At 43.1% G+C, this 14537-nt stretch overlaps 1 protein-coding gene across 1 annotated transcript in view; it reads right to left on the reverse strand.

Moving 5' to 3' along the window:
* Window positions 1-12496, reverse strand: part of SHISAL2A (shisa like 2A) — a 19119-nt gene extending 6623 nt beyond the window's left edge. Inside the window, exons 1-2 of the mRNA XM_018072074.2 lie at window positions 12302-12496; window positions 4400-4539 (exon numbers count right to left, since the gene is read on the reverse strand). Coding sequence (XP_017927563.1) covers window positions 4400-4539; window positions 12302-12483 — 322 coding nt within the window. The 5' untranslated portion in view covers window positions 12484-12496. The remainder of the gene's footprint in view (window positions 1-4399; window positions 4540-12301) is intronic.
* Window positions 12497-14537: the final 2041 nt, after the last annotated feature.

A 14537-nucleotide genomic window follows, 5' to 3' on the forward strand; every position in this document is an offset into this window, starting at 1 on the left:
AAAAAAAAATTCTACTCAGTTATAGAGGAAGGCACCTTATTTTTGAAGCCTACACCAGCTATAGGTATCTTTGCAGTAAAAAACCTGATTTAATAAGCTGCAAAAATCTCACTGCTACAAGAAGGTTTCAGAAATTTAAAAGCTAAGGAGTCCAATAAAAACATTTCCAAATTTAATCTTTCCTAGTGATGTACCCTCCACTAAATTTGAATTCCCAGGTCCAAACCAGAAAATATCTTCTTCTTTTTTTTTTTTTTTTGAACACTTGAGCCCATTTGGCTGATTTTTCCCCATATACAAATCTGAGGCAGATGATTGGCAAAGACAAAAGTAGCCTGACTGGGGAAAATTTAAGGCCAGCTACCAGAAGAGTATATAGTTGCCATTATTGATAAACCTGGAAAGCAAAGTTCTCAGTGCACACTCCCAAAGCCAAGCAGTGTGTCTGAATTCAGACAGCAGCTTTCAGAACCAAGAGTCAGGTAATTCTGCTGAACTAAGAAGGGGAATGTGTGAGACTTTGGTACCTTTTCATCAAAATATCTGAATATCTCAAGTATTTGCATCATGCCCCATGAGGAATCTTTAATTAAGGAGAGAAATAGGGACAGGAAGGTCATCTGGCTATTTTTCAAGCTGAGTTTTTCCTTTTAATTAAATGAAACCACGAACTTTTGCATACTATGATGTCATTGCTTTGCAAGAACAAGAAATTAATAACTTCTATTAAAGCACATTTTTCCCAGCACTTCTGATTAATTTACAAGGTCACAGTTCTCTTCACACTCCAACCCAAAGGTCCCTGCTGTCTGACTCTGAATGCATTACAGAGGTCCTCCTGTGCTAAGTTTTAAGGGAAATACCAGTTACCATCATAAAATACAATTTGCTATTCTTGCTTTGCAGTGATACGGAACACCTCACCTCAAAGGTCTTCCCAGATCTGGAAGAAATACAGGGGCAACTCAGAAAATGTGTTTAAAAACTTTTAAGTCACCAAGGTGGAGAGTCTCTATCTACCTTTTATACCTCTGATGGCAAAGCCCATCCTAAGGAGCCAGCAGAGATGGTCCCTCCTCTCCCATCAGCTGCCTGCCCAAGGGAAGTATGTGTGCACCCTTCCCCAGAGCTGAGCAGATGTGCCTTTAGATTCCTCCTTTTCTGCCTGTTTACCTCCTCTCCTGACAATTAGGCAATGTTTCCTCAGCCCTCCTTGTCTCCAGCACTGGGGGATGTTCCAGCATTATTCACTTGGCTTTAATGAAACACTTGGAATCTTTTGACTTCTTAGTTCCCTACATTCTGAAGGGGATAAACCTTTTGAACAAAGAGAAGCTTTTGGTTAGAAGAACAAAGCATATGGCCAAATTCCCTTCTACCTTGGATAAATCCATGTTTGAATGCTCAGGGCATGGATTTCTTTGGCACCTTTTTTTACCAGCATTATAGTTTTCCAGCCTTCGAGTGGGAGTAATAGCAACATTAAAAAATGAGTTCAATAAAAAATCCTTTCTCTCAGAAAGAGCTTAAAGAGCAAAGAAAGAGCTCAAAGAGCAACTTGTATAATTAAAAAGCAAGTTCACTATGCTAAGAGGAAGTATGCTCCAAGGATTTGAGTAGTCTTGGTCTCAAAAAGCATGGCTCAATTCCTGTGTCAAGCCAGTCTTAGAGCTGGTTTTTAGAGGTAATGTAAGCAAAAGGACGAAGGTCTTCTGGTTAGTGATGTCCCTTCAAAATTCCACTGGACATTAATGTCCAAACTGACACAAAGCATTAAAAATGTGACAGTTCCCTGCAGTTCTGTCTCCTGGGTTATAGCATCTCCCTACTTCAGCAAGGCAGCTTTGAGGATAGAGAGGAACAGCTGAAAAGCCCTTTGACACTTGGGCAAGGCAGAACATCAGATCTCAAGCCAAAGCCTGTGTGAACCTCACATTGTAAGCAGAGCGCAAACGATGAAAAAGCAAGGTGTAAAGAGCTGAGACTGTCTGTAAAAGGAGAGGATTTCACTGAAAGAGTAATAAAGTACATTGCTGCTTTTTACTGAGAAATACTTGATCTGACAAGACACTAGGCTGTCAGTTCCTTGAAATGCAGGGTCTTCTCATTTGCCTGTTCAGACTGTCTTGCATATTAGGGATCAACTCTGCACTCTACACTATGATACTACAAATAGAACTGTGTAACTCCAGTAACATTTAAGGGGTTCTTCCTTCTCTATACCAGTGACTGAGCTAATTTTTCTTGAAATTCAGTGTTCAGATTAAAATGTTAATTTTTGCTAGGGCTAAAACATCCTTAGTTAACTCAGGAACCCAGTCTGTAATAGCACCAGCAGAGGCTGGTGTTATTGAAGACCATTTGTCCAAGACTAAACAGAGGCAAATTCCAGTTGATCTGCCTTTTGCAGAATCAGAAACTTTAATAAAGGCTTCACATCCACTTTATTGCTAAATTTATGATCAATCTTGAAACTATTTCTGTAAAAATTCAACTATTCCACTTCTTTCTTTAGGGGATCTTGGATGAGCCCACAGAACCATGACCAACTTTAACTATTCCATGAGGTAGGAAAGGCATACAATAATCAATTGTATGGTTAATGAAGTACAAAACTCTAAGTGAGCTGATGTATTATGCATGAAATTGAACACAATAAAAAATACTGCCTTCAGAAATGAATGCTCTCTGAATGCTCCAGGGATACAGATGTTGCACAACATCTAATGTGCCACACAGCCTTCACCTAAAGGTAAGATTATGCTAGTTTAGAAAAAGCTGAGTTGAACTGAGTTCAGATAAAACTCTTGGTCCCCAGGTCTGCAGTTTCCTGAAGCTTCTAAAAACTGTTTTAATTTTTTAATTCGTTTTTATTGTCTAGATATGATTATGCTCAGATCTCAGAAGAACTGGAAGAGGAGGAGAGAGGTTGTTTTCATTGTTCCCCAGGCCTGAAAGCAGCTAACCAGTCATGTCCTCAGACACTCAGACCTAGTCATGTCCTCAGACACTCAGACCTTGCATGACTCCCATGCAAAAGAAACCCAAGGATGATGAAAACAAGCACTCAGGCTTGTCAGTGAAATCCTTCAGCATTTCACAGGCAAAGCAACTGGCTTTCAATTTCCAGCAGCCCATCTCATGAACAGCTAAAGCTATCAGGGCTTAGATGTGAAATAATTGTCATTCAGAGCAGCCAAAGAAGCAGAATAATAAAAGTGAAAAACACAGGATGAGAGCAAAGCCAAAGCTGTGTTTAAATGCAAAGCAACAGAGCCTGAACAAAGCCCCAAAGCACACAGGAGATGGCTGGGAAGAGGCAAAGATCTCCCAGCTTCCTGGGCTCATAACATTTGGAATCGTGAGACGGGATGCCTGCAGGAATGCTGGGTCATCAGTGGGGGAGCTTGGGATGTTGTTCACTTCATGACAGGAAAAGAGGAATACCTCTAATGCCCAAGCAGGATGTGGGTTTGCAGCGGGGTCCAACTCAGAATAGAAAGATGGAATCATGTGGCAGCAGCGCTACAACGGCATCTGCCTCCTTCCCAGCTCCCCATGTGCAAACACAAATGCAAGGCATGAGGAGGACAGCACTGCTGTCCTGGCAATGGATTAAGAGCTGATGTCATAGCAGGAAAACTTGAGGGAAGAAGTTGAACTGCGACACATTGAAAAGCATAATGGTAATCTATAATTACAACACAACCATCTTGGAGCACCAGAGCATTTTGTTCATCCCACCCAAGAGTTTATTTAGGCTGTTCTAGGTAGCAGGTCTTATTTCCACTCTCTCTCCAGGACAAGTGTGAAGTTTTCAATTTGCAGATTAGTAGCAGTTTGCTGAACGTGCAACACTCATTTCAGCAGCTTGCTCAGCTTACACAGCTCCAAAGGGAGGCTTTGCAGTTCCTGATGGCCCAAAGAACTACTTTTAGACCAAAACCTGCATCCTCTGGAGAAAAAAATAAGACATAGGAAGCTTGGCATGAAGTGGACTGTGTTAACTAGACACTCAGGAGGAGGCTTACTGCTCTATAATAGGCTAAGTTACAGTAACTCATTTGTCATTTACTGCCATGGAGGTAGAGAAGCATTTTAAAATAACAAATTAAAAAAACTGGAGGTGAGGGGACTTTTTTCCCAAGAATTATTCCCCTTTTTCAACTTGTTCAACTTCCAATGCCTAACTAAGTAAAATATACTGAGCTCATGTTAAATGTTTTGAGTTTGGTCCGGATTTCACACAGAAGGTAAAACAGCAGGACAGCTCCATTACATCTTGAGGTCCCCATCAGAAAGAAAACACACACTGTTGGACTTCTCCACGTCCATTTAAAGACAGAATAAGACTTTTCCTCTGCAGGTGATTATGTACATCAAAAACAACAGGTCTTACCTGCCATCTGCAAGCTTAAACCAGTATCCAGTTTGCTGCGTGGCTTGGTGCTGATAAACAAATAACAGAGAACACACACAGTGATGATAAAAGCGAAGAGGACCACTGCTGCTATGGACAGGCCCACGAGAGCTCCAACACTAGGAGAGAAAAACAAAGAAATTAAGAGTACAAACAGCCTGGGGTACCCATTAAAACAACGGTCAGGATGATGTCTGGAGTTTACTTGTACTCAGGCATGGGACTGACTGTGTATTTTCCTGTAAACAAAAGTTTAGAGCTCAATACTTAAACAGCACAAACTGCAGTTATTTCATTGTCGTCAGAAGGGTCAATGTCATTATTCAGGATTTCAACATCTGGCCCTTGGTGACATTTCCTGTTCCCTATGCATGCTACTGCTGAGTCTGATTGAAAGTGTGTTTATGAAAATCAGAAGTAATGTCATGCAGTAACTGACATCAGAAATCAAAAAGTTCTTCAGTGCAGTGCATACTCCTAGAAAAGCATAATATCACATGCACACACAGAGAGGGATTCTAGGGCTCCAGGCAGCTCAAACAACATGACTACTCAAGCTGTATTTTCAGTCTGAAAAGCCATTTTTACTGTATAAAACCCATGCAAGCCATGTTATTCAATTCTGGAGCAGCTCTGGAGAGCAGGACAGAGTACTGTGATCACTGGTGTGCCTTTGTGTTAATGCAATAAATCTCCAGTTAAGACCAGTGAAATTCTCCCATGATCTTTGTCATGGTAAAAGGAAAACTAAAGCTGAATTAGTTTACACACAATATCAAAGGCACCAAAGAAGTAGGAACTTAATTTCTCAGGCCAAACATACAGTAATATGTAGGTTTTATCAAGATACTACTCCTGCAGGATAAAAGTTACTTTATACATCTCCCACAGGCACACAGTGAGACAGTGTATGTATATACAGAAACCTCTCCTTATTTCCAACCCTTCTTTTCAAGTCTTTTCCTAATATAAAATGCTCTTGATGAAATAAAGGCCTCAATACAGCACAGTCTAACTATCATTCCCTATCCCCTCCTGGGCCTTTTGATGCCTTCAGTGTTCCAGTCCTCTATTCTACAGTCCATGTCAAAGTGCTGACTTCTGGTGAAATGAAACAGCAGCCTTTTGGTCACAGATGAAGGGTCTGAGGATTGAGAATCCTTCCATTGCTGCTCTATTTACGATTTGGACAGATGTCAAAAGGAGAGAAGATAAATGAATGTTCTTAATTCTACCAGCTCCATCCTCTAGTCATAAATATGCCTTTATATATCACTGCTATCAGTGAGAAGTCAGCTCTACTGTGGCCTTGCAGAGATATAGGAAGAACTGTGCCTTGGGATGTTTTTATGAATTTTAAATTCAAGCTACTACAAAGCTTCTCCACGAGCTCCCATAGCACCAGCACAGATTTGTCCACAGGAGAAACTCTTAAAACCATCAGCATGAGAACAGCAGATATCAGAATGACTTCATCATGAGTTATTGGTCAGATTCATTAATGAGGTTTGTGCAACATTTAGCTCCACTTTAGCATAAATAAAATAATTTGTTATCAGCAAAACGACCAGTTCTGGAAAGAACAGCTTTACCCTTCTGAAGATTTGTCATGGTGTTCATCATCTGCATGAACAAGGGTGTCGTAATGTGTTTGTGCATATATGCACATACCAAGCAAATTTTTCCTTCTTGTTTTTTGGCTCAAACAAGATCTGCAGGCAAGCAATATTCTGCTTAATATGGAATCTGAGTATGACCCTACAGTCAGAGATCTCAGCTGGGTTCTGGCCTCATTTTTGCATTTTCACTTGGAACACCTTGACCCAAATAGACAAAACAGAAGAAATACACACCACTACAGGAGGCTGAATAGCCATTTCAACCAAGTAATACAAACAAGCTCTTCAGAAACACATATCTGTGCTTTTTTGTTGCGAAAATACAAGCTCTGTGTTAAGATTCCATTTAAATTACGATCTGCAGTGTAGTACTAAGGAGGTTGCTCACCACTGTCCAAACACTCAGCAGAGTCAGCTGTCCTAAAGCTGAAGAGATCAAGCATATATTAGTGATTACAGGTTTTTCTCTTCAGGCATCTGTTACCTCTCAGCTGTAGCTCTCCTCCATGCATGTGGAGAAGATGACAATAACAGCACAGTTGTGCAATGTACAGCACAATGCACCCTCAGCATCACTACACAACTTGGGTAAGATGCTTTGGGAGTTACAAATGACAAAGAAAAACAGTTCCTGAAGAACTCTCCAGGTTAAAGACATCACAGTGTATGTGCCACCAAAAGTGTTTGTCGTGCTCCAGCAGCAACATGAAAAGATCTCACCCAAAACATGGAGATCAGCAGCACAAAACCAAACAGACACTCTGGATTCCACTTCCTAAATGAATCAGAAATCAGAATTCAATTTGTACTTACTCTTTTTAAACATACAATATTTCAATACCAAACTGTTGTCAAAGTGCTGAAGCCATCAACCCACTTAGAAGGTGTGGTTAAGTTCTTTAAGATTAATTTTGGGTTAAAGTTTGGGAATGGGTGGTTATTTCTTAATTTATTTAATTCAGAAGAATTTAGTGTTTTCCATAGTTCTAAACACTGATGTTTCTTAACCAGGATCTTTTCTTTCTATTTTTGCAGTTAAAGCTGTTATCAAAAACAAACTTAGCCCTCACTAAAAGCATTTTGCCATTTTCCAGCCTTTACTTTAAACATGAGCTGTCTGAAGCCCTCAGCAGTCCACATGGTAACCATCTACAGGTTTCTGGGTGTATCTTCAAGATCAGTCTTCTGACAGCAGAGACACTCAACAAGCAATTTAAAAAGTCCTTCTTGCCCACAGCTGTGGCCCCATTAGCAAGTGAAAACCTCTGCAGTGACAACCCACCCAACCTGAAAGCAATGATCAAGCATAAAAATGGCACTGAAGGCCTGGCAGTATTCACTCAATGCTTTGAACGTGAGCAATGTTAGGCTTGCTAGAAGATCCAAACAGAACTCTCCCAAGTTACTTTCCACATACAACAAAGATACAGCCACACCACACATTTCAATGACAGTTACACCAAGTGCCACATCCAGGCCTGCAGCACAGCCAAAGGCTTTGCTCAGCAGAGGCTCCACTTGCCAGCAGCCTCCCCAGGGCTCCCCAAGCTGCTGTCCAGGGAGCTGCTTAGTGGGTCATTGACATTTCTGTCAGTGGATGCTCAGCACCACACACCCACTGTTACTTTTAGTTGATAAAACTAATCCATCCACACCAAGAACAGCCAGGGAAACTTTAAATATTGGCTAAGCAGATGCAGTGTTGCCCACTGGTACACTAAAAGGAAGCTCATGAGTCATCTGATCCCAGTGAATCAAATGTTCCTAATGCCATTGTTGCAGTGACGTGTTGTCTGTAGTATTTGCAAAGCAAACAGATAAATATACTCAAGAGACTGAAAGAGTGGGCATAGAGGAACAAAAGACTTGCTATTTTGGAAAGCCAAAACGGACTCCTGGAGATCTGTACAGCCAAGCAAAGCTTGGCCTCAGCATTAGGTCAAGAGTATTAATTAATAAAGCATTTTGAACAACATCTATATGTGGCCTGACAAAATTTTAATCAAATATATGTTATTATATGAAACTAAAAAGATACAGCTTTGGAATGGAGTTATAATTCTATTTGATACTGACAGATGCCATTAAATTTGCAAAATAAAACTTAACCGAAGAGTGCCAAAAAAAATTCTAAAAATCTTTTAAAACAATGAGAAACAAAAAGGCTGAATTTAACTGCAGCAGTTCAGTACAAATACTACATGTTCAGCATTTCTTCCCTTCCACTCAGCTTGGGAGGCAAAGCAGATGTGATGACTGCATGTACGTGCACAGCACACAGCTCTGGAGGCTGAGCTGCTCAGTGTTTTGCTCACTAGACTTTTTTAGCATCTGTTTTCTGTTGTTTCCAATGCTGCATAACCTTCTGGTGAAATCTGCATACCCCTGCCTTTCCCTAATGTTGCCTTCCCTGTTCCATGGGCTCCTGACTGTTGTAAGAGAGCAAAAATGCACCCTTCACTCTTCTTTGCTGAGGTCAGCTTTTCAAGAAATATGTTCTAACAAAGAGAAAAAAAAGATACCATATTATTTCATTTTAAATACCAGTAAAAAAAAAACAAACCACAAGAAAGAATAATATTAATTACATATAATAAATTCTGGTGAAAATATGAAATGTGTCAGAGTTGCTCAAAGGTCTGTTATTTATGATTGTCCAACAGCTCCCAGTACAGCAAGTGTTAGGGTGCACTTGTCAAATACCACAGGTTTTGCAGGAGTGGAATGGGAAAAGAAGGTTCCATGTTGCTAAGGGATAGGGCAGTGTCTGGTTCTAAACATAGTACAGGCAGTAGAGATTTGGCAAGAAAATAAAAGGAATAGCATAGGCCTGCAAGTGACTATTGCTTTAGGTTGCCCAGGCTGCTGGCTTCTCCATGACCTGCTGCCGTCAGAGCTGGCTACAGAGTGCTCTGGCAATGCCTCTCCCACAGCAGGAAAAACACAGAAGGAATATGCATAGTTTCCTGAAATTCCACCTGGTGTGTCACCAATCCCTGAAATATCACCAACCATTTGTGGTGCACCCAGTCACTGCTTTCAAACTCATGGGGGGAATCAAGCAAAGGTTTAGAAAAAGGAACCTAAAGCTCTGGAGTAAAGCAAAACCTGAAACAATTACCCCATCAGAGCTTCCATTCCCTTTCTCAGTACATTCCATCTCCAGACTTACCTTGGCTAGTTTGGCTAACTCTTGTATAGTTTTAAGGGTTTTAAGTCTTAAAAGTGTGTCTTCAAAGGCTGCAAGAAGCATTATAAGAATTATTTTAACATATTGTTGTTACAAACCGATATAAGTAACTGCCTAAGACAAAGACAAGCAAGGCAGTGATCACCAAAACATTCTGAGAAGCCAAAAAATGTTATTGTTATGTTTTCCTCAAACTCCTAATGAAACTATCATGTGCAAATGTATACAGTTTTCAAAGTGCTGTAATATTGTAGCATTATCAGTGTTAGTAACTAAAAGTTATGGGATTTGTTTCTGAAAACTCTAATGAAAACAGAAATTTCAATTCTCACCACTCAGTAACTTTGCTTAGAGAGGTAAATTGTATTTATTCACCTCTTTTCTGCAATGGATATAGATAGTTATGGTAGAAGTTAAGCACAACCAAAACCCCACCAATGGCAACCTCCTTCAGTCCTTTCAGCAGTTTAGGGCCACTGTGAAAAGAAGAAGAAGAAAAAAAAAGTCCTTAGGTTTCAAAGTCTGGGCCCAAATTTCTGACCTAGGTGGAGTCTAAGAAGTCACTTCTCAGACTCTAGAAAATCTTTGTAAAGAAAGACCCTTCAGAGAGGTGTTTCATTAAAGCCTCTGATGGGATTCAGTTCTTGGAGGTACTTTCAGAAAAGATCAAGTTTTATCAGTCTTCACTGCAGCACATCATCCACATGCAAAAGCAAAACCTTTTAAACTTAATCTTTCAGTACTTGAGAAGGTATACTGTGATCAAAACATCAGACTATGCAAAAATATCATATAACAATAAAACAGTATTTGATAAGTGTAAAAAAAGGACACTTGGAGACATCTTCTCACATCAGAGAAGCTGAGTAATTCTGTGTCAGTCACAGTGGTGAATGGCTGGGGGATCCCCATATTCAACCCACTCCTTGTAGCAGAGAAAGTAGATTTTAAATATGGTAAATATTAGACAAATTAAATGAATAAGCCCACAGTACTGGATAGCATTCATTCATGAACCCTGAAGGCATTCACATGTGAAACTGCAAAACTGCTGGCCAAGGTGTGCACCCCATCATCACACAAGGCCACCCTAACAGAGGTCTGGCAGCCTGGGAGTATAACTCCAACCTGAAACAGGGCTCTAGAGGGGAACCCAGGAACTACAGACCTGAATTCCACCCCTCGCAAGACAGAAAGGTGAGGAAAAAAAATAATATCATCAAGTCAAGAGGTAAACACAATGTCAGGGTGCTGAGTGCTGAATCTGAGCCTGGCTATTATTCCCAGGCCATGACGCCCCCCCTCATCCTGCCTGAATATGAGGGACAGGTCCTTTGATGGCAAAGCCACTACTCCCATCCCCCTCCTCACCACGCTCAGCCCAGAGGAAGCTGCTGGCACTTGCAGCTTTCTGACATAAAATCTTTAATAAAAGAGTCAGCATTTCTACGAGGGGAAAACACTGCCTTGTTAACCTGCTGGAATCTATGAGGTGTCAATAGACAGATGGACAGAGGAACCCAGTGGACAGAGTTAGATGTCTCAAAAAACCTTTTGACGAAGCCCCACACTGAAGGTGTGGCTAAAAAGACTGAACTGACACAGGCTTAGGGAAAGGTTTTGTTACAGATTTAAGGCTGCTTAAAAGACTAAGGAGCAAAGCACGAGGCTAGGTGGGCTCTTTTCAGTGTAAAGAAAAGTCACTGAGACTGACTTTTCTTCAGTATCTTCATCTATAACGTAGTGAAGAATGAAATCTGAGTTTCTGCTGATCCTAAGTCCCTAGAAGTGATCAAATGCTATGAGGGCAAGGAATGCTAGAAGACTTGAGGAAAACTGAGTGAGCAGGCAAAAGTGTTGTAGATGAGTTTCAGTGTACATAACATAATGTATAAACATTGCAATGTATAAACAAAACCAAGCCTACAGGGCAATGAACTCAGAAATGGCTGTTCTGAACTCAAGGAAAGTTTTACAGCCATCAGTGACAGCTCACTGAAATCAGAGTCAATGTGAACCAGCAGTCAAAGACATCAACAAAAAGTTGGCCAAGAGGAAGAATTTTCAGAGCAAGGCTGGAGGCAGCATTTTGCCACTCTGTAGAACCTTGCCATGCCCACATCTTGAGCATGCAACTCCAGCACTGTGGAGTGAAAAACAGTACGGATGAGACGCAACTAAAACCATCAGTGGGGCACAGCACCTGCCCCAACGATAATCCAAAAGGACTAAGGCTGTTCAGCTCAGAGGTGAAAGCTGAGAACCGATGCACCAAATGCAAATAAAATTTTAAACATCAAGCATAAACTGAACATGCGGTTGCTTTTCACCAAATCTCACAATACTAATAGTAGAGAGCACTTCAGAAAACTAGTGGGGAATAATATAAAACAGATAAAAGTCTGTATCTTTAAACAGCAGGCTGCCACCAGGGCTTCAGAAGCAGATGCTATAAGCAAGCCCAGAAAGGGATTTGACAAAATCAAGGATATCAAGTCCATAAGAAACATAGTGAGAGCATCATGCAGAGGTGTACCAACATCCTGACACTGCTGGCGTGGATGCTGAGGAGCCCGAGGGGAATCAGGGAGCAGCCGGGCTGGCTGTGTGCAGCTCTCCTCTCTGCTGGAGGTACTGCCGGAGCCAGGCGGACCCTCGCACTGCCCCGGGAGAGCACCAGGCTGATTATCTGTCATCTTTCAAGTGGAAAGTTACGCAGTGCTTGACTTTACCACACATGGAAAAGTAGCTAAAGTCATTGGGAACTTTATGTCCGCAGCACCTTACACGCTCGGGCCCCGAGGCTGCTGTTCCCCTCACACCCGAAGGGCGGGGGACACTCGAGGTGCTCCATCCAGAGGCACCGAGGTTTCCCAGCGCTTCCTTTACGAAGACCACGAGTTGTTTCCTTCAGAAACCACCCCGGCACAAGCAAAAGTCTCTCCGAGCTGAAGATGCCGCTCTCCCGCTACTCTCGGCGGGACAAGGGCAGCCCGAAAGCGTTCCCGGCTACAAATACCTCACCGGCCCGCCCGGAGCCTCCCCCCCGGGCAGGCACCGCCGCGACCCTACCTGAGCCACCACATGTAGCTGTGCTCGTAAGGGAAGAAGCTGTGGGGGTCATCGCAGCAGTACTTGACGTCCTGGAAGCCGCAGCAGAACACGGCGCGGGCGTCGCCGCCCGCCCGCGGGCAGCTGAACCCGCTCACCAGCACCTTGTCGGCGTTGAGGTAACTGCTGCACTCGGCGCTCATGGTGCCCCTGCCCGCCCGGCCACTCGGCTCGGCGCGCCCGGGCGAGAAGGGAGGCGAGGAGAGGAGAGCAGAGGAAGAGAGCGGCCGTTGGCGGGCGGAGCTGGGCGGGGCAGGGGGCTGCGCTGGCGCGGGAACCGCCGCGCCCACGCCCCCCCCCGGGGTCCACAAGCGCGGAGCGGCGGAGCCGACCGCGCCCTGACTGGGAGGGAATGGCGAGAAGGGCTGTGTGCGGGTGGCTGCTCCCCTCAGAGCCTGGGGCTTGGCGTTACCTCAGCGCTGGGTCACACGTCGAGCAGAGGTTTAGGGGGTCCGCCCTCACCCGTCGCCTCGGTGGGGTCTCAGGGCAGCCAAAGCAGGGAGGTCGTGGAGAGGGATCCCACCTCTGTTGTACTCAGAAGCCCTTGGGGGAAAAGCTTCACGTAAAACAATGTTTCTGAGAGATCAATCTCCTACTCTTTCCAGAGGGCATTTCAGGGTACTTTTCTTAAAAAATTGGGGCTCAAGCAGTCACTGTTACCTGTATGGAAGAGCCTCTCCTGAGAGAAGGGTAAGCAGATCTCAGCTCCAGACCACACATCTGCCTGTAGTGCACTCTCTGCATATGATTTGGCTCCTGGAAAAAAGGGTAATAAGAAGCCTCTGGGAGAGCAATGGGATGGTTACCGTCTCCTCTAGATCCAGGAGAGCCTGGATCAAGTGCTTTACCACACAAGTGACCTCCTCAAGGAAAAGTTCAGGTTTTAGAGAGAAAGGGAAATCGTGCAATATCAATAGAGCTTGACTTTAACTAGTAAGACTGCATTAAGTCAGCTAGCACTTTACACTTTGATTTCAGGTCTTGCCTTGAGATGAACTCCAGGCAAGTGGGAGCGTCATCTTCCAGCTGTCGGGCAAAAGTAAGAGCCAGGAGTGATGGCAGCTCAGGGAGGTGCAGCCCTGCAGGATCTGAAGGTGGACAGGCTGGTGGATGGGCACCATCAGCAGCACCAGGCAAGGTAAGATATTGAGTCCATCCAGGAGACAGGGCAGGAGGCAAGTTACGTACAGCATAGGTCTAAAGTTCATTCAGGAGGACTAACAAGCAATCCAGGATAGCAGGAGACAACACTGAGCTTAGGAAAGGTCAGGCTGCCCCAGCTGAGCTTAAATGTGGCTCCTGGACCAACGGGCAGAGGGTGTGGATGTTGTGAGGAGCCAGATGACGCTGGTCAGGGCCTGTTGGTGGCTACCTAGAGCCCTGACAATGAATCCTTCCAACACTATGTGCAGTCCCCCTGTATTAGACTGTACTTGCTAAAAAGTATAAATATTCTTCGGTTGCTTGGTTGGTTTTATTTTGTGAAATCAACCCTGACTTGGCATCAAGTGAAATGAAGTCAGAAATTCAGTCTGACTCTTTCTGCTGAATTACAGATTTGCCTTGCTAGTATTAAATATATACATGAAGAGTCAGGGAAGATTCAAATTATCAAACTGTTAAGCTTGAACAATTTGAGAATTTGACTTTAGGTACCTCAGAAACAGGCTCAACACTTAATGATGCACTGCACACAGTGAGAGGATTAATGACAGTGATGTGGCTGGTGCAAAGACTCCAGAAAAGAGGAGTCTGGGAGGGATCAATGCATATTGAACATCAACAAAGAAAAAGGCTGGATAACTGAGATTTTGTGAGAGTTGTAACTTCACCTGAACACTTGTGTTGTTCAGGTGAAATCAGATACAATCAGATCAATTATTTTTGTGATTTTTATGATTGACTTATTTGAAATGTGTACAGGAAAATGATCTACCAAAGGCCAGAAAGCAGCCTTTTTACCTCAGTTGTGTCAATAGTGTCAGTACAGGTTAGGATTTAATTGTGGCTCTTGTGTTACCTGAGATTTTTTTTTTTAGAGACCAATCTCCTGGTCATTTGATTCACAGTGACATGGGGACTGTTTTTCTGTGATTGAGGAGAGTCTCTAAGGAGGGAAGGATAGGTGAATCTCAGCTCAAAAGCTATCAGTTGGTTGGCCTGATGGTGTGTATGCACCAGTCAGTTAAACAACGTG

Source organism: Manacus vitellinus, unplaced genomic scaffold, assembly GCF_001715985.3.
Source record: "Manacus vitellinus isolate BGI_N305 unplaced genomic scaffold, ASM171598v3 scaffold_21_pilon, whole genome shotgun sequence".
In the NCBI taxonomy this organism is placed as follows: domain Eukaryota; kingdom Metazoa; phylum Chordata; class Aves; order Passeriformes; family Pipridae; genus Manacus; species Manacus vitellinus.